This window comes from Poecilia reticulata, chromosome 21 (genome assembly GCF_904066995.2).
Source record: "Poecilia reticulata chromosome 21, P_reticulata-male-v2, whole genome shotgun sequence".
NCBI lineage: Eukaryota > Metazoa > Chordata > Actinopteri > Cyprinodontiformes > Poeciliidae > Poecilia > Poecilia reticulata.
The window spans coordinates 17240306-17262100 of record NC_088850.1 but is presented as its reverse complement, the minus strand read 5'-3'; the positions used below and the strand labels follow the sequence as shown (position 1 = coordinate 17262100).

The 21795-nt window shown below is 38.0% G+C and overlaps 1 protein-coding gene across 1 annotated transcript in view; it reads left to right on the top strand.

Annotated features, from left to right (window-relative positions):
• plcb1l (phospholipase C beta 1-like) overlaps nucleotides 1-21795 on the top strand; it is a 128541-nt gene that overhangs the window by 25492 nt on the left and 81254 nt on the right. The window contains exon 3 of the mRNA XM_008398321.3: nucleotides 9291-9359. Coding sequence (XP_008396543.1) covers nucleotides 9291-9359 — 69 coding nt within the window. The remainder of the gene's footprint in view (nucleotides 1-9290; nucleotides 9360-21795) is intronic.

Here is a 21795-nt window from a genome sequence, read left to right as displayed (position 1 = left end):
AAACTGAGCAGGTACGTATCCATGAAGAGGAAATGTGAGCCAAATGAGGAAGAGAGGCAAACGTTCAAAGACAGTGGAAGCAGAAATGTGACAAACAATATGATGGAAGCCATGGAAGGAGGAGGAAGCTAAAATCATAGCAAAGACTGGACAGGAGAGAACAGTGAGCGATGATGGGCAGATGAATCAAACGGCTTTGCTTTCTTTGTCGTCCCACTCTCGATCCCAGTTTTATCTGTCAGAGGAGCACAATCCATCCTTCATACCTCAATACACTCCATCCGTCACTGCGCATACAAGTGTGTGTCCAAGATTTGATTGGTAAGTAAGGAAAAGTGTGACCAGAGCGAGCCCACATCATCGCTCTCAGTCTTCAGGTGTTTCCAGTGACTGAGCACTGAGGACACTGCAGATTAATGATAGAGATAAGGTGGTGTGTGTGGGTGTGTATGTATGTGTGCAGTTCAAGCAAACCTACCGAGGTGAATGTGTGAGAGCGGGAATTTGTACTCTTATGTATGGAACAAAGATTCCTGCAGCCTTTATCTTCACGCTGGTTTGTTTTGTGGAGCGTGTTGGCTGCTGATAGCCATTATCAGCTGTGGCCACGCTCTTGTTTTGCTCAGCCTCTCTGTTATTTCGACCATTCCTCTTTTCAGTCCCTCCTCTCCAGGTTTTCTCATTTTGGTCTTCATTTCTTCTGACCCCTAATCTCTTTGTCCTGTTCTCATCTCTCTTAAGAAAGTAAAAGCTCAAACTGATTAGCAAAGTCAAGCGAGCCTACCTTTCCATGCCTTATTTTCTACCCAAGTCTTTTTATCTGCACTGAACCGCATCATAGAACGGCAAAATTTAATCTGCATTTATATGCAAGTTTCATAACAATTAGACTGTAATGGAACTGAGTTGCTGCAATTCCGCCAAGATAAATTTTCTAATAACCTCATTATTTCTGCTGTCGGTAAATGGAGATTCTCTTGCTGATGAAGTGAATGAGTGGCACGGCAGTGTGCGCTGCCTTTGTTTCCCACTAACTACTAATGTGCTGCTGTTAAATTACAGGATATGATGTGACAGTAGAAACAATGGAGATGTGGTGAAAAAACATTTTAATATTTTAAAAAAATCTCTTCTGGGGAATATTTCATGAAAACTGCCTGAAATGTGGTTTGTTAGAGTTTGAGGGTACACACACAGGTAGTGAAAGAACAATCTTCACTGCATACATGTTTATTCTTCTCCCTGTCTAAATTGACATGAAAGCACTATATTGCACACTACATTTAAAAACAAAAAAACTCAAATCAAACAAAAGTATGCATACTCCTTGAACGTTTGGCCTCAGAGGTTTAGCGAACACACAGCATCATGAAGACCAAATCAAACGAAAGACTGAATGGAGATGCAGTTCTTTAAACCGGGGTTTGGTTACAAAACATTTCCCAAGTACATCATGCAAAGCACGATTCAATCAATTATCCAACATAGAAAGAATACGGCACAGTATGGCAGCTCCCACATCCCATCTCCACAGCTGAGATGAGACAACAACCGAGAAGTCTAACCTTTAGGAAAGAGTGGCAAGAAGAAAGCCATTGTTGAATAAAATCCTTAATATGTGGAAGACAGAGCAAACATTTGGATGGACTTGTTCTTGCGAGATGAGACCAAAATCAATCTTTTATGTCACTGCGTTGTGGAAAACAAAAGCTGCATAGCCTCAATAAACACGTTGTTCCTTTAAGTGAATGCGTTTTGGTAGCTGCATCATGCCGAGGGGAGGCTTTTCTGTGGGAACTGCACTGGAAGTTTCTGGTAGATGCTGCAAAAGACTTGAGATCTTTGTCCCAGGTTTTCCTCCAAAAGGACAATAACCCTGCGCACACACAACCACAGCTACAAGAAAATGATTTACATCAAAGCATTTATGGGTGCTAAAATGGCCCAGTCAAAGTCCAGACCTGATTCTTATAGAGAAGTCTTACAAATTCCTCTTCAAACACTCTCTGACTGAGTTTGAGCTATTCTCCAGAGATTTCTGGCTTTTCAGTGTTAAACATTTTAAACCAATTCACAGTTATGAATGATGTTCTGATGATCTGTGACATTAAATTTTGAAAAGTATGTAAGGGTTGTAAGACTGCATCCATATTAGTCAAATATTAATATCATTGCATTCATGGGATTGCTCCTGTACTCTCCACACTTTTGAGATTATGCACTGTGCCTACATCAAACAATGCCCAAATGTAGTAACAGTAACCATTGATTGATCAAACTTTGTAATTGCCTGGAAAAAAAAAAAAAAAAAACGTTCAAGTGGTATGAATACTTCTATTTAAATGTGCCAATAATGATCTTTTAACAATAGACAACACTGAGGGAAAAAGGGTGCAAGAAAATGGATGGATGGATGGATCTTTTAACATCACAAATGTCTATTTCTGCTAAAAAGCCGTTTCCAATTAATTCGGAATCATAAGCTATTGAAAACAAGAATCAGGATTATTATTAAGCTGCATAACTGTTTCTAGGTCGAAACGGGTCAAGTTAAATGAAGTGACCCTGACGGATCCAAGTAAGAGACACAGTAAAAGCTTTTTAAATTGTCAAGATATTATGAAAATGAGCCACAGTGTTGCTTTTTGATTAAATTACTTTAGCATTTTACACACAAAACAGTCAACCATTAAAGGGACATTGATAACTCCCACAAGTCCTTGCAGCTACAATATTCAGAACAAAGCTGACTTATTTTCATACAGTCAAGTTAGTAGCTCTTCTTGTAGATAAAATGTCATGTTAATATTTTGTCAATAGAAGAGAATCAAGGATATGAATTTTTAAAAGACTCTTAAGAAGAAAAAAAAAGATGTAAACGCTAAAACTTAAACTGAAAATCCTTACAAGGAATGAGACTTTTTGTATTGTAGAACTACAAGTAGAATCAGGTAAAAAAGCATATTTATGCTAAATGCACATTGCTCTTGATTATTGCCGTATGCTTAAGGTTGCTTAAGATTATGCGAGTTCTGTTTTCTTTTAATAAGACAGTAGCAGCTGCCTTTCCCACCTCTTTAAATGTCACAGAATCAGACTCAGCGGAGGCAGATAAAACTGGCTCATGATGTCTCATTGCTTTCACATGTACGTAGTCTGAATACAGCACATAACCCCTACCTGAAAATAAAAAGCAGTACATGCTTTGTTATTTTATATTATTATTTATTTTCAAAAGTCAGGAAACCAAAACCTGAGGCAAAATAGAAGAAATTTAAAGTAAACAAAATAAATGCTCTTTGGCCTATGTTACTCAAGCACATCAGGTATGTAACTTTATCACTGACAGGTTGTTGGAGTTGCTCTACAGCAGCATTTCTCAAAGTCAGGACTTTGGTCTGGGTCCGCTCTGAACAGCATGTCAATCCAAGCCCAGCTGACGGTGCAGAAACCGAGCTGAATCGTGGAATTTGACATAAAAATGCTGAAACATTACAACGGCTTTGTGACACAGAGTTAATCGTGTGTTGGTTACCTGAGCAAAGAACAATGTCCAGAAACTCTGAAGAAATAAAAGGACAAGGGAAAAGAAAACCCTCGTACTTTTACTGCTGTTTGTCTGCAAATTATAATAGATTTATTAAACAACTGTGGATCACGTAACAATGTCTAGAAAGTTTGTGTTTTATGAGAATAACTTTTTTCATTCCTTTCATGTAAAACTTTTATTTAAAAAAATCCTTAGGAATAAGTGATGGGTGTTGTTGGGAGCTTTGCAAATGTATTAAATTCCCAATAAATTGGGGTTCATTTTTAAACCATCCATCCATCCATTGTCTTTGCCACTTTTATGTGCAGAAGGCATTGGCGTTTATTTTGTAATGCGTGGAATTATTGAAGATAAAAATAGAATTTACTAAATAATAAGACACTTTTATATGTTGAGGGATGAAAATGAATTAAGGTGGTTAATTTTAAGTAAAAATTTCTTAGAAAGTTAAAAGTTCTCATTGCATTTTCCTGCCAAAAATAAGTGCAGCTTTGAGTCACAACTAAACAGCTCAGGCAAGCATAATTTTTGCTTTGCTTGTGAGTTGTAAACAAATATAATAAAAAGATTTGCTCATCACCAGGGTTCTGGGACTTTTAGCCTTACCCAGAAATCACATTTTGATCTCTGACCATAAAGTTTGCAAACCCCACTTCTATAGGAATCTATGAGTGGTGTAGCAGAGAGGATGCAACTCTTAAACAAGTTCAAGTACAACTCTCCATGAGCCACTTCCCCTCATAACAGGATGTTTCCAGGCAGCTGAGTGTCAGTGGAGGACCACTTACAGAGACGGGCACAGCACCTGCACAGCTTTAGTGTCTTTTGTTATATAAGAGTAATAGCTCTGTTTATGATAACGGGGGTCACTTCCATGGCAAGGATCTTTTGACCTTTTGACTAAGAAGCTGTGAAAATAATCTATATTGAAATATGGTTGTAGGATATATTCTTGCCTGTGTAACGCAGTCCCTGTCTGAATAATTCATTTACAAATTATTATGTTATTATGTTCCTAGCCGTAGCATGAGGGCATTAGGGGTCCTCTTTATGTTATACCAGTTTGCATAAAGTAGTTAGTGCATTTATTTAATTCAAGACATGAACATTAACCAGCTGATGGATAATATCGTTTTTTAATTAGAAATGCAATTAAAGCGATGCGCATTGATTTGCTATGTTTTGACATCAGGCGGTGTGACAGCTGTGTGTACCGTTGGGCTCACCGACTCTGGAGCAGACATCTAACCCTTTATTTTCTGCACGTATTTTCACCTTTGCCTTCCTCCTGCCCTTGCTGCATTTGCGTCTTGTCTGTTTCTTTTCTCGGCAGAGCTTTAGATCCCTGTTCAGCACATCCTGAACCTGCAGGCTGTCAGTCTTGCTGTTGGCAAATGAGCAAGCTGACCAGTAGATGTCATTCTCCCTACTTTTCTGGTATAATTCTCTAAATCTTAGACTTCCACCTCATGTTTTCTTGACGTTTTCTACCCTTTTCTGTACCATCCGTTCATGCACTCACCACTTGTACCAGTAAAGCTGTGAACAATTTTAGCTTCATAGGGCTGATAAACTTTCTGTCATCCAACTATCAAGCTTGCACGACCACTGTATATTGTCAGACAAGATTTATTTAAAGCGATTGGTTGTAGTTTTTGCATGGAGACAAATTAATTACACCAAATTTCTTTAGATTCGGTTCATTTTTCAGAAAAAATAACAACAAATAATGAATACTTTTAACAAAGTCAAAATGTTTAATTTAAGCTCAAGTATCAACATACACCCTCACTGTTGCTTGGTTCAACACTCTTCAGCAAATTGCAAAGAAACTGCTTGTTTTGATCTAATTATATCTATTTGACAACTTTTGCCGTCAATAATGGTAGAGCTAAATGAAATTGGGAAGTTACCTGCTACAGGTTCAGTTTTTCGACATAGATCCCAAATATCTGTTAGTATTGAGCATGGGGGCCATTTCAGAGTCTTTATTTTATCCAGAATTATCCATTAGGAAATAAATTTGTATGTTTTTGGGATCCTTGCCCCAGCAGACAATCAGTAGACAAGTTCCGACAATCTAGTTATTGAATTGAAGTGACTTTAGAAAATTTGGAGGTAGTCCTCTCAATTTATTATTTCACTCGCTCTGCCCAATTCACCAGCACCATTGGCAGTAAATCAGTTTGGTAGCATTATGCTGCCACCACCGTGCTTGATAAATGGTACAGTGGCCCAGCATCCTCTCATTGTGGTTAAATAGCTTAATTTTCCTCTCACCTTCATCCACAGTGCAACAGCTTGTCCATGGAGAGAGCTGAAACTTTTAGTCAAGATTTAATCTGTCGATGTTGGAGCCAGGGTTTGTTCTGTGCATGCCACCCTCTTGGTTCATAATGTTCTACAGTATAGTGAGACAGCTTGACATCCATTTCCTTTCATCAAAGTGGGACATCTATGATTACATGCTTGGACACACTTGGATGTTTTTCAGCATGAGAATGACCTCATATGCACATCAACAGTGTCTCTGGAATAGATAGTAATAACAATAGGTTTCTGGAATAACCCTGACCACAGCCCTTCTTAAAAGCTTTGTCTGCGCCAGAAAACCAACCAATTTAATGAGCTTGGCAAATTCTGACGAGAAGAGTTCTAAAAAAAAAACTAAGTGTGAGTCATGCCTTGCTTGTGTTAATGACAACAGTGTATGCGGTTTCACTGTCATTTGTGTGTGTGTATTTTAGCCGAATATTTTAATCTTGTGCGCATTAAAGGTCCACATCTGTTCATTAATTAGTTCCTTCCTCAAAGACAAGAAAATGCAGTATTTTAAAGTAAAAAAAATTAGTATGGCATTCATCCCGACGAAGAGAAAACATACACAAAGAGTTCGAATAGAAGGAACATTCTGTCTCAAAATGGGTCAGTGGAAACAGTCTTGCCACTTGTTGAGCGTTGCATTTTCGGAGGAAGCTCGTTGCAAACGGTGCGTACCGCTGCAGACACAAACAGGCGTAGAAAACAGCGCCTAAGGCCATTGCAGGTTAAGCATGTTCATTAATTTCTGTTGTTTCTTTCCCCACTGGCCTTGCTTCGCTTCCTGGACGTGCCGTGGTTCTTAATAGGCTTTTGAACTGCGCTCACAGTTTTTGTTACAGACACAAAGGCCCAGAGAGCTGAAAGGAAATCAGAGACCGTGCCACAAGAGGGAGAGTGATGAATAGAGATGACTTCAATGAAAACATAAAGAACATATGTTCAAGAAACTGGAAAATAAATAAATAAAAAATCCATCTCCGAGAAGCAAAGTTTGAACTAGTTTGATTTTTATCAAGTTTGGCTTTAATTAACCTACTACAAAGTCAAGTAAAAAGATTTAGTTTTTAATGACTAGTAAGAGTTCACACCCTTAATCAAAAATCAGAGCTTGATATCCTGGAAATGGTGCAAAGAATATAATTGTGGTCACCCACACAAGATGCTTGTGACCCATACAGGTTGTTTACCGTTTTTTTGAAGTCAACTTTAGAGGCTAACAGATGACGTTTGACCAGATTAAAGGCTGTGTTAACTCTACGGGGCTAGAAAGCACAAAAAAACAACTCTATCAGCAAGATACTTCCTGAAGCTCCACGGTTGCACCAAGACCCCCTGTGGAGCTTCATCTCTCTAAAGAGACTTCAAAGGCAGGCCCAGTGTAGGTGTTAACCTTTGACTCAAAGGCTCTTTCTGGTCAAACGGGAACAGATTAGTTGATGCTAAACATGCTGCAGTAACGGTAGAGCTTTTACATCGCATCATTTGAAGCAAATATTCATATCATCTTAAATATCTGCATCTAAAATAGGCCAACTGGAAACTTTTCCTTAGAAACCTTGTTTCCTCTGTATGTCTGTTATGCAGATAAAAAAATAATAATAATTCGCAGTTATTCAGTATTACTTCAGGGTTTATTATATTTGTGATATTGTAACAAGAAAAATGATTGAGTGACGTTTGTTATACCTGCAACTATTTGTGTTTTTCATATCTTCCAGGCACTTTGATATGTGAAAAAGATAGAAACGTGAAATTATGTGCTGAGGACTCGCACTACATATGCATCTGCAGATAAGGAAGTATGGTCAGGTGCAATTTTCCACCCACCTCACACAGTTCATCAGATAAACATGTCGTGGCTTGAAATAGAGTCAGCCGCCCCTCCATTGGCTCTTGTCTCGTCAGCTAATGCTAAGGGAACTCATGGTTGACTCTGGTTAATTTTCCACCTCATGTCCTGGTTTCCTTTTGGAGAGATGGAGACTATGATAATTCAGACTGATTTAGGAAGTGGTTACTGGAGGAAGGTACACACTGCAGTCTTGGCGGTTGCACTTTGGGTATTTTCAGTGCCAGAAAAAATGCCAACAAATTTAGAGTACGGGTGAATAGATAGATCAATGGTGCATTAAAAGAGATATTAGCATTCATTCTTTCAAAGCTTGGTAGCTAATTTATGGAGGGATAGTCTTCAAATTAAAGTTAAAGCTCGAGTTCGTTCAAAACCATTATCCCAATGCAACAAATTGTTCACCAGTGTTGCTAAGGACCAAAATTAAATCAAGTAGTGGTCTAAAGTGGACATGTTTGGCTACTATGACCAGTGTCAGAAAATTGCAATTGCAAGCTGGAAAGCACCATTCCAATTACGAATCGTATTAATGTGTAGATAATATGTTTAAACCAAGTGAAAAGAAAATTTTGTTAAATATTTAAAAAGTATTTGAACTTCAGACTTTAAAGAAAGCCTTAAAACATATTAACTCTATTTTGGCAGTAAGACAGGAAAGATTTAGTCTTATTTAATGTGAGAGTGGTAAAAAAAAATCTTTTATTAGTACATTGCTTTAAAATATGTAATTTAATTATATGTGGGGTCAATGTTGAGATGAAAAATGGAACTCTGACTTGTGTCGTCAGCTAAAAATGTATTGGAAAAAAAATGTGTAGATCAAAAAAAGAAACACTGCTTTCCCAACAAAAAGCCACCTGCTGAAAAAGTTATTTTTAAATAATATGGAAGTTATTTAACTCTTAACTGCTGCAGTGGACCAGGGTTTGTTTCTTTGAAAAGCTATGTGAGAAGGGTCCTTAAGAAACTCTGGAAGATGAAAAAGCGAGGCTTCCGAGGGCCCAAGATGGGACCATGAGTGACCTTTTTTAATTTCATCTTACAGTTTACGTTTAGAGCGGACTTCGTTAAGGTTCGAGTGTAAACAACCACTTGCACAGCTGAGTCCAACCAAGCTGTTGCTACATCAACGCCTCATGCAGCAACTGAACATTGTTTGTTTAAAATATTTTGCATCTATCTATATTTCTGCATAGTTAACGGGAATATTTATTGCACGTCATTGTATCTGCACTCGGGAGTATTTGTAGAACTTGGGAAGCTTATTCTATTTCTGTTTTATGCATTTGCTGAGCAGTGTCTGCCTTCACTGAATTCCTCTCATATGTCTTAGGATTTTGAAACTACGTGATTAATACAACTGCCTTCTTTACTTATGCACGGACACACTCATACACACGGACACCATGCACAGGTGGTTGGTGAATTCGACAAGGGTTCCTCAAATGATTTCAACCATCCATAGTATCTTTAATACATATAACATTTTCCTTTTACTCTAAAACATCTTTGAAACCTTTAAAAATCCATATTTAAAGTATGTATCTGTTTTCTGCTACTTTTCAGGATACAGACCTGCTGGATATTACGTACATAAAAGATGCCAGAAATGGAAAGTGCACTAAAACACCAAAGGTAAGATAAATGATTTCTGTTGTTTACCATGTCTATGTATTTTTATTTTGCACTAAACTACTAAATAAAGCCAGAAAAACAACCCCAAAACACCCTTTGTAACAAGCCTTCAAAATCGACCAATCCTTCAGTGTAGTAAGATAACTGCCCAATGAAAGTTTTAGAAAAACCAAGCAGTTTGATTACATCTATTGAGATGTAACTGTTCTTTTTTTCAATAACAAAATAGGAAAGACGAGTGAAAATGCCATTTTATTAGTGTGGGAAAATAGGTACTGACTTAAACTTCTATTATAGGGCATTAATTAAAAACTTGAAAACAATAAAATCTTTAAAAAATAAAAAAAAAAACTACAGGAAAATCTCAATTTATCTTGCCAGTGAGTAGCTCTCCAAAGTTCCCCCTTACAAACTGCAGCAAAAAATGGCATCTTCAAGTTGCACAGTTGCCATAACAACCACTTCTTTTAAGACTTTTGCAGACTTTTTTATTCCGGGTGCAAATGTTACAGTGATGATGTGTAGAGATTAAAACTTTTTTTCCAATGTCTCCCTGTGAAACCACATTGTTGACATGGTTATTTTTGCAGAGAAAATGAATTTCATGTGTAGGTGTCAGTCTGACCATGAATCACACACTGTCTGCATCTATATCTAGCAAAGAGTTATAATAAGACGAGACTCAAATAGGTTCAAGCGGATGTAATAACTGATATTTAACAAGGAGCTCCTGGTTTAAATCAGGAAATAGCGCTACTCTGCTGGTGGTGGTGTTGAAATGAAACTAAAGATTGTGACTTCCTGGAGTGCATAATGAAAAAAATAAATACATTTTGAATCTTCTCGCTATGTCCATAGCTTTGTGTGTAGATCGTAAGTACCATAAACCTATACAAACCCATTTTGTAGAGGCACAGCATGACAATTCACAACACGTAATCCCCACCTCCCAAAAAAATGAAGTTGCAGAAAGCGTTTGGATGTTGCATTCTTAGGTTGAGACTGGATGGCAGCAGCTTTATAAGGTTGTCTCTGCATGAAAGTGAGGTGAGTGGAGGTTGATTGGAAAGCACTTTGTGTAGGGGAAGTTTGAGGGAATGAGAAGATTCATGCATTTCTAAACAGCTTACGGAGAGATACTGCAAGAGAGAAGGCATGACCATGTGACATGTTTCACTGTCAAAGCATTGGAAATCCATTACTAGGAGATGAAGCAGTTGTGGACCCATTGAAATGGGAGCACCGATGAGACAGTGTCTCAGGAGCTCATGAGAGGAGGAGGAAGAAAGAAAAGGGGGACTTCTGAGGAGATTGTTGAAGATGAAGGCAATTTCAAAGAGTCAAAGCAAAGGCTGAGAGATTTTTCCTTTGGGTGCCGGCTCAGCAGAAGGCTATAGGAAGGATTATAGGAACGAAGGACGGACACAGAGAGATTATGTGAGGTCAAAAACAGATATGAGTGAGAGCATGTGGCACACTTTCATGGTGTTTTTTTTTTTAGACGTCTCCTTCACACTTCTTAAAAAGCATGTTAAAATGAAGGTTGTGAGACGATTACTGGAGAGATGGACCCCTTTACACATTTTCCTTTTGAAGTGGGTCCTATTAGTTGTACAATATTACATATTAGAAAAGTGAAACAGCGAAATTTAAGACACTAGAAGATGCACAAATATCACAGTAACTTCAGATATTTTGAAGGTAAGCTTAACTTATTCCATTTCAGCTTCTCCCCCCACCCCCCCCAAGATTGTGATTTCTCTAGAAGACCTAGAATCAACACTTCCAGTAGATACAGAGGCACAATAAACCACTTCACTCTTCTTCCAACAATATCTTACCCTAATACTCTCACTGGTTGTCACATAGGTGCACATCATCCAGCTTTGCTGAACTTCACACTTGTATTGCAGGAGTAACAAGTACCGTAAAAGAATGAGTCTCCTTCTTAACATCATTGTCAATTCCATGCTACAGCTTTTAGCTTTCATCAGAGACACAATAATGAGGAGTGCAGATCTTCAGTCAGTCATTTGGAAACATAACTGGAACAGATTTGTTTGGCAGTGGAGGAGCACGGACATTGTTCATCTTCACATGACTTTCCCTTGAACAACCCATCAGTTTCTCAGCCACAGGCCTAAATCAGAGACTTGACAGAGTCCTATGATTATTCAGTTTTTTAGTTAACAGACCAAAGACACCATCATCATCAGCACATAGAAGTGGGACCTTAAAACAGATTTGATGATGGGACCTTTGCTACTTGTCTCTCCCCTTTTTTCTCTGCCTATTTATTGCTTTTCTTCTGCAAATAGAAGCCACTAGTGTTAGAAAAAGCCCAGACATAGATACAGGCATAGATATTTAAAAAATATGGTTGAAAAACAAAAACATTGTATCTCATTTACATTATATATGTAGCGCTCTGACTGCTGACTTCATAAGATGAAATTGCAACAGTTAAAAGGAAAATCCAATTTTCTCTATAGTAAGTCAGTTTGACATAAACTGTCCTGGTGTCCAAAGTGTCATTTAGGAAGAAAAGATACAGACTCCATTTTCCAGTTTGGATCCTCTTACACCTTTCTTGTTTTCTCTTTATTTTTAACCATATGGCAAAGATTACAAATTGCTGACTTGCCCAATTTATTCTTGAGCTGAATAAAAATCGTATTGTAGAGTATCCCTAATTATCCCCATCTGCCAAGCTAACACTCTCCTGATATTAAAATGTAAAATTACAAAGCAGCAAAAGTAGTTTATATAGAAAGAACATCTTCATCCATTCCTTTCAATAAAAACAGAAATTAGGCATAAAAAACTCGGCTGAAATAAAAAAAAATAGACAAATTAGAAACTAAGAGACTGTTTTTTTTTTTCCCCTGCTCTGTTGTCACCATCTGCTTCTCTCTGATTTCACTTAGGAGCTGCTGTAGCAGCATTCATTTATTTATGCAAATTACAGAAAAGGACCACACTCACTGGAGCGAGATGAGAGGTTTGACTTATGATGGCATGTCGACAGAAAGCTTCAGAAGGGCTTTTATTGTGCCTCTCGAGGGTCCTGTGTCTCAGCTGACTGCCGCCAGACTTGGGCACCGTTATTACCAACAGATGAACCTGAAATGAGCTCCACATGAAAAGGCTTGCTTTGTTTACATCTCTTTATATCGATCTTCTGTCTTCTAGAGCTTCGTCTCCAGAGGCTCAAGTCATCACGTATTATTTTTGAGCAACATCTGAATTTCTGCCTGAGCACCATCGTGATTTGGAATGCACAAGTGCGTTCACTGGCTTGTCGCAGTGTGTGAAAATCTCGCCTGACCTCACATGAACTCCCGCCACCCTGCCCACCGGCAGCTTCGGCTTCGTTGTGATTCATGCGTTCGCCACATGAAGACTGGCAAACAACGCAAACGCATTCCACGGCAGGAAATGCTCACTGTTATCCCCACTCCGATTACGCTTCCAGAAGCTCTTCCTACACAGGGAGCAAAAATATGTGGGCTGGGGAAAATAATAAATTGGGAGAAAATTGGAGTCCTTTGTTTAACAAAGCAGTGGCTGTGGCTGCTAATTAGCATGTGTCCTCCCTCTGTCTTCATTAAGGCTGATTAAAAAGCCAGTTTCAAAAAGAGAGGAGCTTTATATTTGATAGCTTCCTAAATAAGGCACACATGCTTACGTTGGTTGATCAAAGCGCAGCACCACCCGTCATTAATTTCATGTAGACGCAAAGAGTTGGTGGAAAACATTCCAAAAAATGCTGAAAATTTGGTTTGGGATGTTAACTTTTTATGACATGAAAATCTTAATTAAGCACTTTTCTGTCAACTAATTACACTCTCACTAAAGTAGCCAATTAAAGATTTTTTGTATTAGCACCTCCACACTGGCAGCTTTTAACAGTGTGTTGATTTTAATGCCAGAAATAGAAACCTTTAGCATTGATCTTAGAAAAGCAGCAATGTTGTTGCATCTCCTCGATATTTTTCAAATAATTTCAGGCCATAATGTTAAAGTCAGGGTGAGAGCTCAGAAAAGTCTGCAAATGCCCGAGAGGTTATGTGACGTTACATTAAATCAACAAATTAGTCTGTCCCTGCACAACATGTTCCCTTCTCTTGAGCGCTAACCATAAAGTACATCTCCGAGCTTTTATGAACGTCTTAATTACAGCTAGCTTAGCTTTGCTATATCAGTGTGGTATTTTACACACGTGTGAGGGTATTGTTACCCTTCTGCTTTCAGGAGATGTTCTGCTGCATGAATTGAGGATAAAAAGACAACAAACATTTTAATATCCTGGGTACAGTAGTTGTTTAGGGCACACATTTATGCTATTTGCATGCGGGCATACGACTAATACCTTACCCCCAAGTTACCCCCAAGATCAGTAAAAGGTCTGCAGTAGGAGGAAGTACCACCTTAGCATTACTGGTAAAATACATTGACAGTTCAGATTTTCACCCCACACAGTGCAGGAAAATATAAAAACTGGTTAACGTAAAGTCGAATCTTTCTGGAAATTAAGTTCTGGTGAAGAACTGTTGAACAAATAAGGATGAAAAGTGCCTTCTTTGAAGAAAAACTTAAAAACATCCAAAATGAGTAATGCCGTTCTTTATTCCTTTTTAAAGAAGCATTCCATGCCACGCAGGAAAGCCTCCTCCTCTAATAAGCTGTTAGTTTCCTTCGTCTCTGACTGTGAGGTAAGAGAAAGTAGCTGCTACCTTTGTTGCAGTCTAACCTTACAACAGCAAGGGCTGCTTCTTAACAGAGAGCAGCTTGTGTGTCCCTGAGAATGTAACAGGATCTGGGAGAGGCCAGCAAGTCTTTATCACTCCTGCTCTGTATGGCCAGCCAACTAAAGCTCAATCCACCACAGCAACAAGTACCAGGGAGTTTATTGAAAATACAAAAAGCTTCTGTCGGGTTTGCAGCTAACAAGCCGATTCATTTCACATCCAAAGTAGCTGTTTTTATCAAATGTTTGAATAGTGATTAAAACATGCTCGCAGTAACCATGCAACGGTGAAACGGCGTTGTCCTGGCATTTCCTTTTTGGTCCGTCGACCACTCAGAGACCCGTGTTTTGCAACAAGATCAAATAATTATTTTCCTTTTCATGTTCAAGAACCAGCACATAAATGCTTTTAATCTCTTTGTTTCGTGTTTTTAAGATGCACAAAGCTCTCTGTGTGCCTGTTTATTCCATCATCTAATCAGTCCAGTGTGTATTGACCGGGAAGAGGGTCACAGCACGAGCCTCAGCTGCAACAATCACAGCCTCTCATATTCATTGATTTAAAGAGTGGGCAGGTCCTCTGTGTGACCCTGGACAAGACCGCACTGTAAAAAAAAAAAAATTCAAACTGCATGAAAATGTGTGAAAACATGAGCGTTGTTGTGTAGTTGATAGGGAAAAGGGGAGATATGCTTTGCAACGGCCTGTCATAAGAAGAAGAAAAAAAAAATCATGCTTTATTTTCTCTTGCTATAAAATTATGCCTGTGCTGCTGATGCCAAATTATACGATATGATGGATTTTTACCAAATCCATTAGGGCCATATTACAGACCAGCCACTCAGATGACGATTGATTTACTGTATCTGTGCATGTGTTTCAGTATATGCCAAAAATGTAATGTAATGTGTAGCACTAATATAAATGTAAATAGTTCCAGTTCCTGGTCTCATTCACACAGCAGACACAGTTATATAAGATACATAAATGCAGCTCTGATCCATTCTACCAGCAGTGATGAGGTTATCTTTATATTTGTATTAGGACTGTCTTAAATTTTAAAACACAACCAAAGAAAAAAAATATTTGATAGCCAGAACCATTTTCAATAAAACAGATCTAATTCAAGGCATTGGGTTGTTCCTATTAAAGATCAGATAAATATAAACAACAACAGCAAGAGACAGTTTTGTCTTAATGAAGGCTAAACTAAGGGATAGGCATCTATTTAGATTAATAAAGAGTTTCCTGCATTGCAAGCTAGTAGATAACATAATACTTTCTAGAACTGTTGATATCACTGATCGAAGTCTGTATCTTGGAATAATTTCAATAATTAATTGGGAAACAGGTTTGGCAAAAGGATCTAGTCGATTCAGATGCATTCAGCAACAGCCTGGTTCAAGTTCCGTGTTTCTGGTCATGTTGCACCATGTTTTTTTTGCTGAGTTTTGGATAGACTTTTGATTAATGCTCATCAACATCAGTTTGAGTCTACAAGAAAAAAACAATTTAAAGAGATTCTATAACATTTCTTCTACCAATACTATGTTTAAGATTAGCTAATTCCTCTACTACTCAATAGAGGAGTAATGAGGGTTCCTCTTCTCCTCCCCCTTCTCCATTTTTAGTGGCAGACTGCTGCATCCTAGGTGTAAAAAAAGAGCGTTTTTTTTATTTCAAGTAACATTGCTGCTGTAGTTTGCACAACCTTGCTGATACAGTATTTGCATAGTTTTTACATTTCTTGTAAATAGTGTTGCTCTTCTCTGTGCACAAATATGCACATCTTTTTTTGAATGTTAGATAACTTTTTGCTTATGCTGCAAATTTTCTCTTTCTGTACACTCTTATAGTTCAAATATTTATACACCTTAATTTGAACATGCTTGCTTCTCTTTACCTTCATAAATAATTACAAGGTAACTCAGTGTAATTATTATATTTTGTAAGAAACCTTTTACAAATGTTCCCTAATGGTAAACACTGTGATATTAAATTTTTAAATGATTCTTTAAAGAAAGCCATCTGTCCATTTTTTTTTATCACAAGTGCAACAAATACAACATTATCCAATGAATACAGTTTTTAAGATGAGAAAATATTGGTGGCTCCTTAAATTAAAATCATATTAAGTTATAAAAAAATATTAAGACTTTAAGGCCTCCAAGGTTATGAGGAGGGAAAGAAATTGTGGGGGATATGAATGAATAATAGATCATTTATTGTTTTTCTACTTGTGTATTTAGCCACGAAACACTTTAGGAGATAAACACACTAAACTTTCTGAGAGTTTGCAAGTCTGCATGCTCTGCTCTAACCACCCACGAGGTGGCACAGACACAACCCTACTTACGTCTCTTGGCGGTGAAGGTCACCATCACAAGCATGCGTCGCGTTGTAAAAATATGTATCGTCTCATCCCATTTGGCCGTCTTTACCGCTTCATAGTTAGTCTGTCACTTTCAATCTGACACACGAGTTAGTTCAGTCGGTGCCAATATGTGAAGAAGAGATTGGATATAATCGCTCTTTGCCATCGTTTCCATCTGCGGGTCTGGCCACAGGGCAAATGGCAGGTTGCAGTAAGAGGTGATTAAAGTAAACGGGCACATTGACTGATGGACTTTCATTAAAGAAACTGCATCCATTCGTCATCAGCCATGGGCAGGAAATTGATCAGCGTCACGGATTGATGTCGGCTCCCGGTGAGCAGAGGATAAGAGCAGAGGCAATGTTGCAAAGAAGAAAAGAAGCGGCGAACGTGATGGAGCCTGATGGGTTTGGGTTTGATTCCTCAGTCAATTACATAGGTAATTCCCACACACAGATGAATTCCCCCAAGTGTGAAGCAGGCCATCTCATTATCACCCACTGAGAAATCGAAGGCGACGTCTGCAGCCTCTCTTTGGACCTCTGAAGGAGCTGTTCTGTTCTCAGCAAAACACAACAGTGAGCTGGTGGATCAAGATGAATGAGCAAAATCTTGATAGAATGAATGAGCGGTTGAAAAAGAGTTAAGAAGGATGAAAAAGGAGGCTGGTATCACCTATAAATCCAGCATGGAAGGAAGTCTTCTGCAAATATGTATTCTTTGTTTTGCATTGATTTAAAAAAACAATTGTATAACCTTACAAATGCGCAGTAACATCCAGAAATGAGAAGTAATTTTAAGATTTTCTCACAATTGTGTTTGATTTTGTCTTTGTTAACCACATTGGGATTTTTTTTTTTCAACTCTGCACTCTGGCTGCCTCTAATAGAAAAGAAATGCCTTTCAAAGTGGAACAGAAATAATGCACAGTTTAGTCTCCTTCACTCTGATACCCCCAAATAAAAACCAAGGCACTTAGCTGTCTTCAGAAGTGAAACAAATTAGTAAAGAGATTACGTGTGTATAATTTAACTGCGGCTGTGTGTGTGAAGGCTTTAGAAGTTTCTGGGGGAACATTATTGAACAAACACCTTATATGCAATGCTTTAAAGCTCATCATGAGGCTTAAATTACATGATCTAAGAGTTCCCCTTTTTCATTTTCACACACAAAAAAGGTTTTATTTACAATTAAATTATTCACTTTTTATTTTTCTGCGAGCATCTGTTCGATTATTGAACACAACTGTGCAATATTAAGGTTTAAACAAATGCAGCGCCGGTCTGTTGGGCTCCTGGTACGCCATCGTTCTTTTCTTTAGTCACCATGCTGGCGTCAGTCTGTTCTAGTGGGACTTGGTACCCTTCTTCAAGTCACTTGATGCCTGCAGTAAAATCAGATGTGACATTTTGTTAACCCAGCAAACAGTCATCCCAGTGGAAGAGGAGCTGATCAAATAAGAACCAGGAAAGGCAGCAGCTCTCAGGCTAGACCGTGAAGTTTGATGCCAGTTGAAAGTCGCCGTTTTGTTTCATAAAAAGAAACTAATACAGACATAAATTCATGATTCGTTAAATTCCAGGTGGCAGGAACATTTCGGTCCATACTTGGTGTCTAGATGGAACAAACCCGGTCATGTTGTTTTATTATTATTCATTCTGGTCGCCATGTTCAAACACTGTTCCTTTCATTTTAACAAACCTCAGATAAGTTAGGTTAGTTATCTCTTTAGGTTGGCAGTCAGTCCTGCAGACTAGAACAGACATTAATCTTACCATTCATTTGTGTGGTCTTGTCTTCAGACAGGTGATGTTCTAAAAATACACCATCAGTGGCATTTGGGGGACATTTTATTGACTGGTCTCAATGTGAATGTTCTTCCGTGCAGTTCGATCAATACGTCATCATCAATATATTGAACAACTGAGTGTTTTCTGAGTCAGGTGGGGCTCCTAATTGATTATGTGAGCGCCTAGTGATTTAACCTTACAAACTTTTGATAAATAACATCTCAGCTCTGTGCTGTTGGTTTTTATTATGGTCACATTGTGACTGGGAGGACCTGATTTTAAATGAGCTTTTCAAAAGGTCAATCAATGTAATTATGTTGGATAATTATCCCTCTGTAATAACAGCTGATAAAATTACACCAAAACAACAATGGACGCATCAATATTCACAGCCTGCCTGTTGTGTTGTTGGGCCTGATCTTATTAGAGCTAACCAGAGGTAAAAGGGAGCTTTTCCTTCAAAAATAGAGGATTAACCTCTAAGACGAACTCACGTACAAATCTCTACACTTTGTTTCTACGTAAACGTTTATGTCATCTCAGGATCTTTTATGCACTGACACCTAAAATCAAAATGAATTTGTCAGCCATCCTTGAACAGGTTAAAATTTTCAGCAGCTGCTGCACATCAGTAAATATTAGCATTGAGAAAAATCAAATAAGATTGACAGTATACAAAAGTTAAAGTTATTGACATTTGATGGATTTATTGATGATTAAACAAAAGCTGTTGTGATTCAGGGTTTTCATCTAGTACATATGAAGGAACTGATCATTAGTCATGTAGGACATTTGAACACCCTGCGACAGACTGGCGACCTGTCCAGGGTGACCCCGCCTCTCGCCCGAAACGTTGGCTGGAGATGGGCACCAGCACCTCTCCCGACCCCACTGAGGGAAAAAGGGTGCAAGAAAATGGATGGATGGATGGATGGACATTTGAACATTATTGTAAATTTTACAGCGGAATTAAGTTTTCATTGGAAAAATGTGATTTCATTGTGACTAGTGTGAATATGAATATGTGTGCCGATGTATTTGGGATCAGCTGGAGTGTTTTTAGGGAATTACTCGGCAGGCGTCCTGTCTAAGGAGAGTATTAGGAAGAGTTTAAAAGTGGGTTTGTGCCCAAAGGTTCGCCCTCAAAGGAGCAGAAAGAAATGTTCCTTCAATACTTTGTAATGTTGTAATTTTTTTCATCTAATTTAACGGCGTCACTGCTGAATCTTTTAGGTTTAAAGTCATTTTTAATTTTATCAATGCGTTTTGTCTGAATTAAAAAAAGAAATAAAATCACATTTTGTATTAGCCTAACCAGAGTACCATCTTCAATCTGGTAGAGAATCTGTGGATGTATTCAAGATTAGGGTGATGGTACAGAAGCCTTCATCACCAAAGATGCATTTTAAAAATTCCAGTGGACACATTCAAAATGCTGGTCAGTAATGATGAGAGGGATTCAATTGCTGTAATGCCAATTTTTCCATCTTTGTTTTTATAAACGAGGGTATAAATAAGTTTTTTGTTATGAAATTTACCTAAAATAGGTCAAATGTGCATTTTTAATTGGAGTTCATTTTAAATAATTTTATTATCATTATCTATCAGAGGCAAACGTCTTGGTTTAAGGAAAATTAGAATAATAATTTTAAAAAACTTCAAATATTGTGAATTGTGATTTTAGCAACCTATGCTTATAAAACTAGACAGAAATTAAAGACAAAATGTCATCTGACTAACTCTTTGTGCATATGTCTGTCTTCAAATTAGGAGTTTTTCTATCCTGGGTGGTCACACTGTTGCCATGCAACAAGACGGTCCTGGGTTTAGTTCATTGCAGTCTTTCTGCAGAGACTTTGCATGCTCTCTCCACGTGTGCTTGGGTTCTTTCTGGGTACTCCAGCTTCTTCCCACAAAAACCACTGGTCACTCTGGATCATTATTATGCAGGTCTGTGTAATTCTCCAGTCTTCTCCAGACTGAACTTTGTCATTTACATTTTGTCTCATGTTTCCAAAAATAATCTCTAGATGTTAGTAGTGTTGAGAAGCAAACAACTTAAATGGTTCAAATCTTTATCTGAGAATTGTAATCTAAATTATTCTGGCAATGATTATGAATACTATTAAAGCAGCATTAATGAAAGAACATTTGCAATCAGTAAAATTGCAAATATCTCATTATTTTTTTGAAAACCAGACTTCAATGGCAGATAACGTAATATTGTAAGCAAAAACAGGTTGCTCTCTTTCTTTTCCCCTCTAATTTGTTCAGATTTAATTGCAATGATCAATATCTTCACCACGGTTTCATCTATACTCTTATCTTCCATCTCTGAATTACAGATATGTGCACAGATAATGAACTGTGGAAGAGATGAGAAAGGAGCTTGGGGGAATATTTTTAATTGCTGCCTCTGTCGCACAGGTCATTCCCTAACTTCATCAATCACACAAGTGAGACTGTTAGATGTAGCACACATGGGAAAGAGTTCTTGTATAATCATTTTATGGCTTTACTCACAAATGTGAAGGAATGCGTGCGTGCGTGCGTGCGTGCGTGCGTGCGTGCGTGCGTGCGTGCGTGCGTGCGTGCAATTAGAAAGAACCTCTCTGGTTCCGAGACGTGTAGCGACAGGTGACCTTTCTCACTCCCACCAACAGTCCCTTCCAACCACATCAGCACAAAGACTTAATTGGTTTTCAATAGTAAATCTCAAAAGGGTTTGTAAAGAAAATGTCTGGCTTTTATCGCTGTTGCCCCAGAGACCACAAAGCTCTCTTGAACTATTTCCTTTCTGGAGGTCCTCGGTAAAAGAAGGTGGAAGACCATTTGCCTTTTTTTGTGAATTTCTCATTTTAAAACTAGATAAATACCAAGTTAAGAAAGTTTTGAATCCAAGAACTTCAATACTGGGTTGTTTTTCTTCTGAATGATTTTACTTTCAGGTGATGTTGTTTTTTGTTGTTTTTTTTCTTGAAAGCTCTTGCAGTTTTTTGTGCAGCCATTTGTTTTGTTAGAATAGCTCCATTTCCATTGTGGACAGCACGTGTTGTGGAAGCTGAGAGACTGAAGATTCTTTATCTGAAATGTAGCACTTTGCAGAAAGTCTGACAGCTTTCTTTTGCAAAGAAAGGGGAAAAAAAACATGATTACTTCCTGGAAATTTAAGCTCCTATTTTGTTCAGAAAAGCCAACACGCCAAAAAGGATTTTTCTTTTCTCTTAGTGTTTCTTTTTTCCTTTTTTGTCAGTATCTGTTCCATTATCCAGTACTAGACCAGCCATTTCCACGTATATTAGTGAAACTGAGAAATAGGAGAGAAAGCATTTTATTCCACTGTGTGAGAAACTATTTCTCACAACGAAATGACTTCTATAAGGGAACGCACCAAAGAATGACCATGTCGACTTCTCGAGACTTTCAGACTGGTGCCATGAGTCTCTCTTGTGTCTCACAGAGAACAAACACATGTTACACATAATATAATCATATTTGATCAAAGATCACTCCCAGCATCGT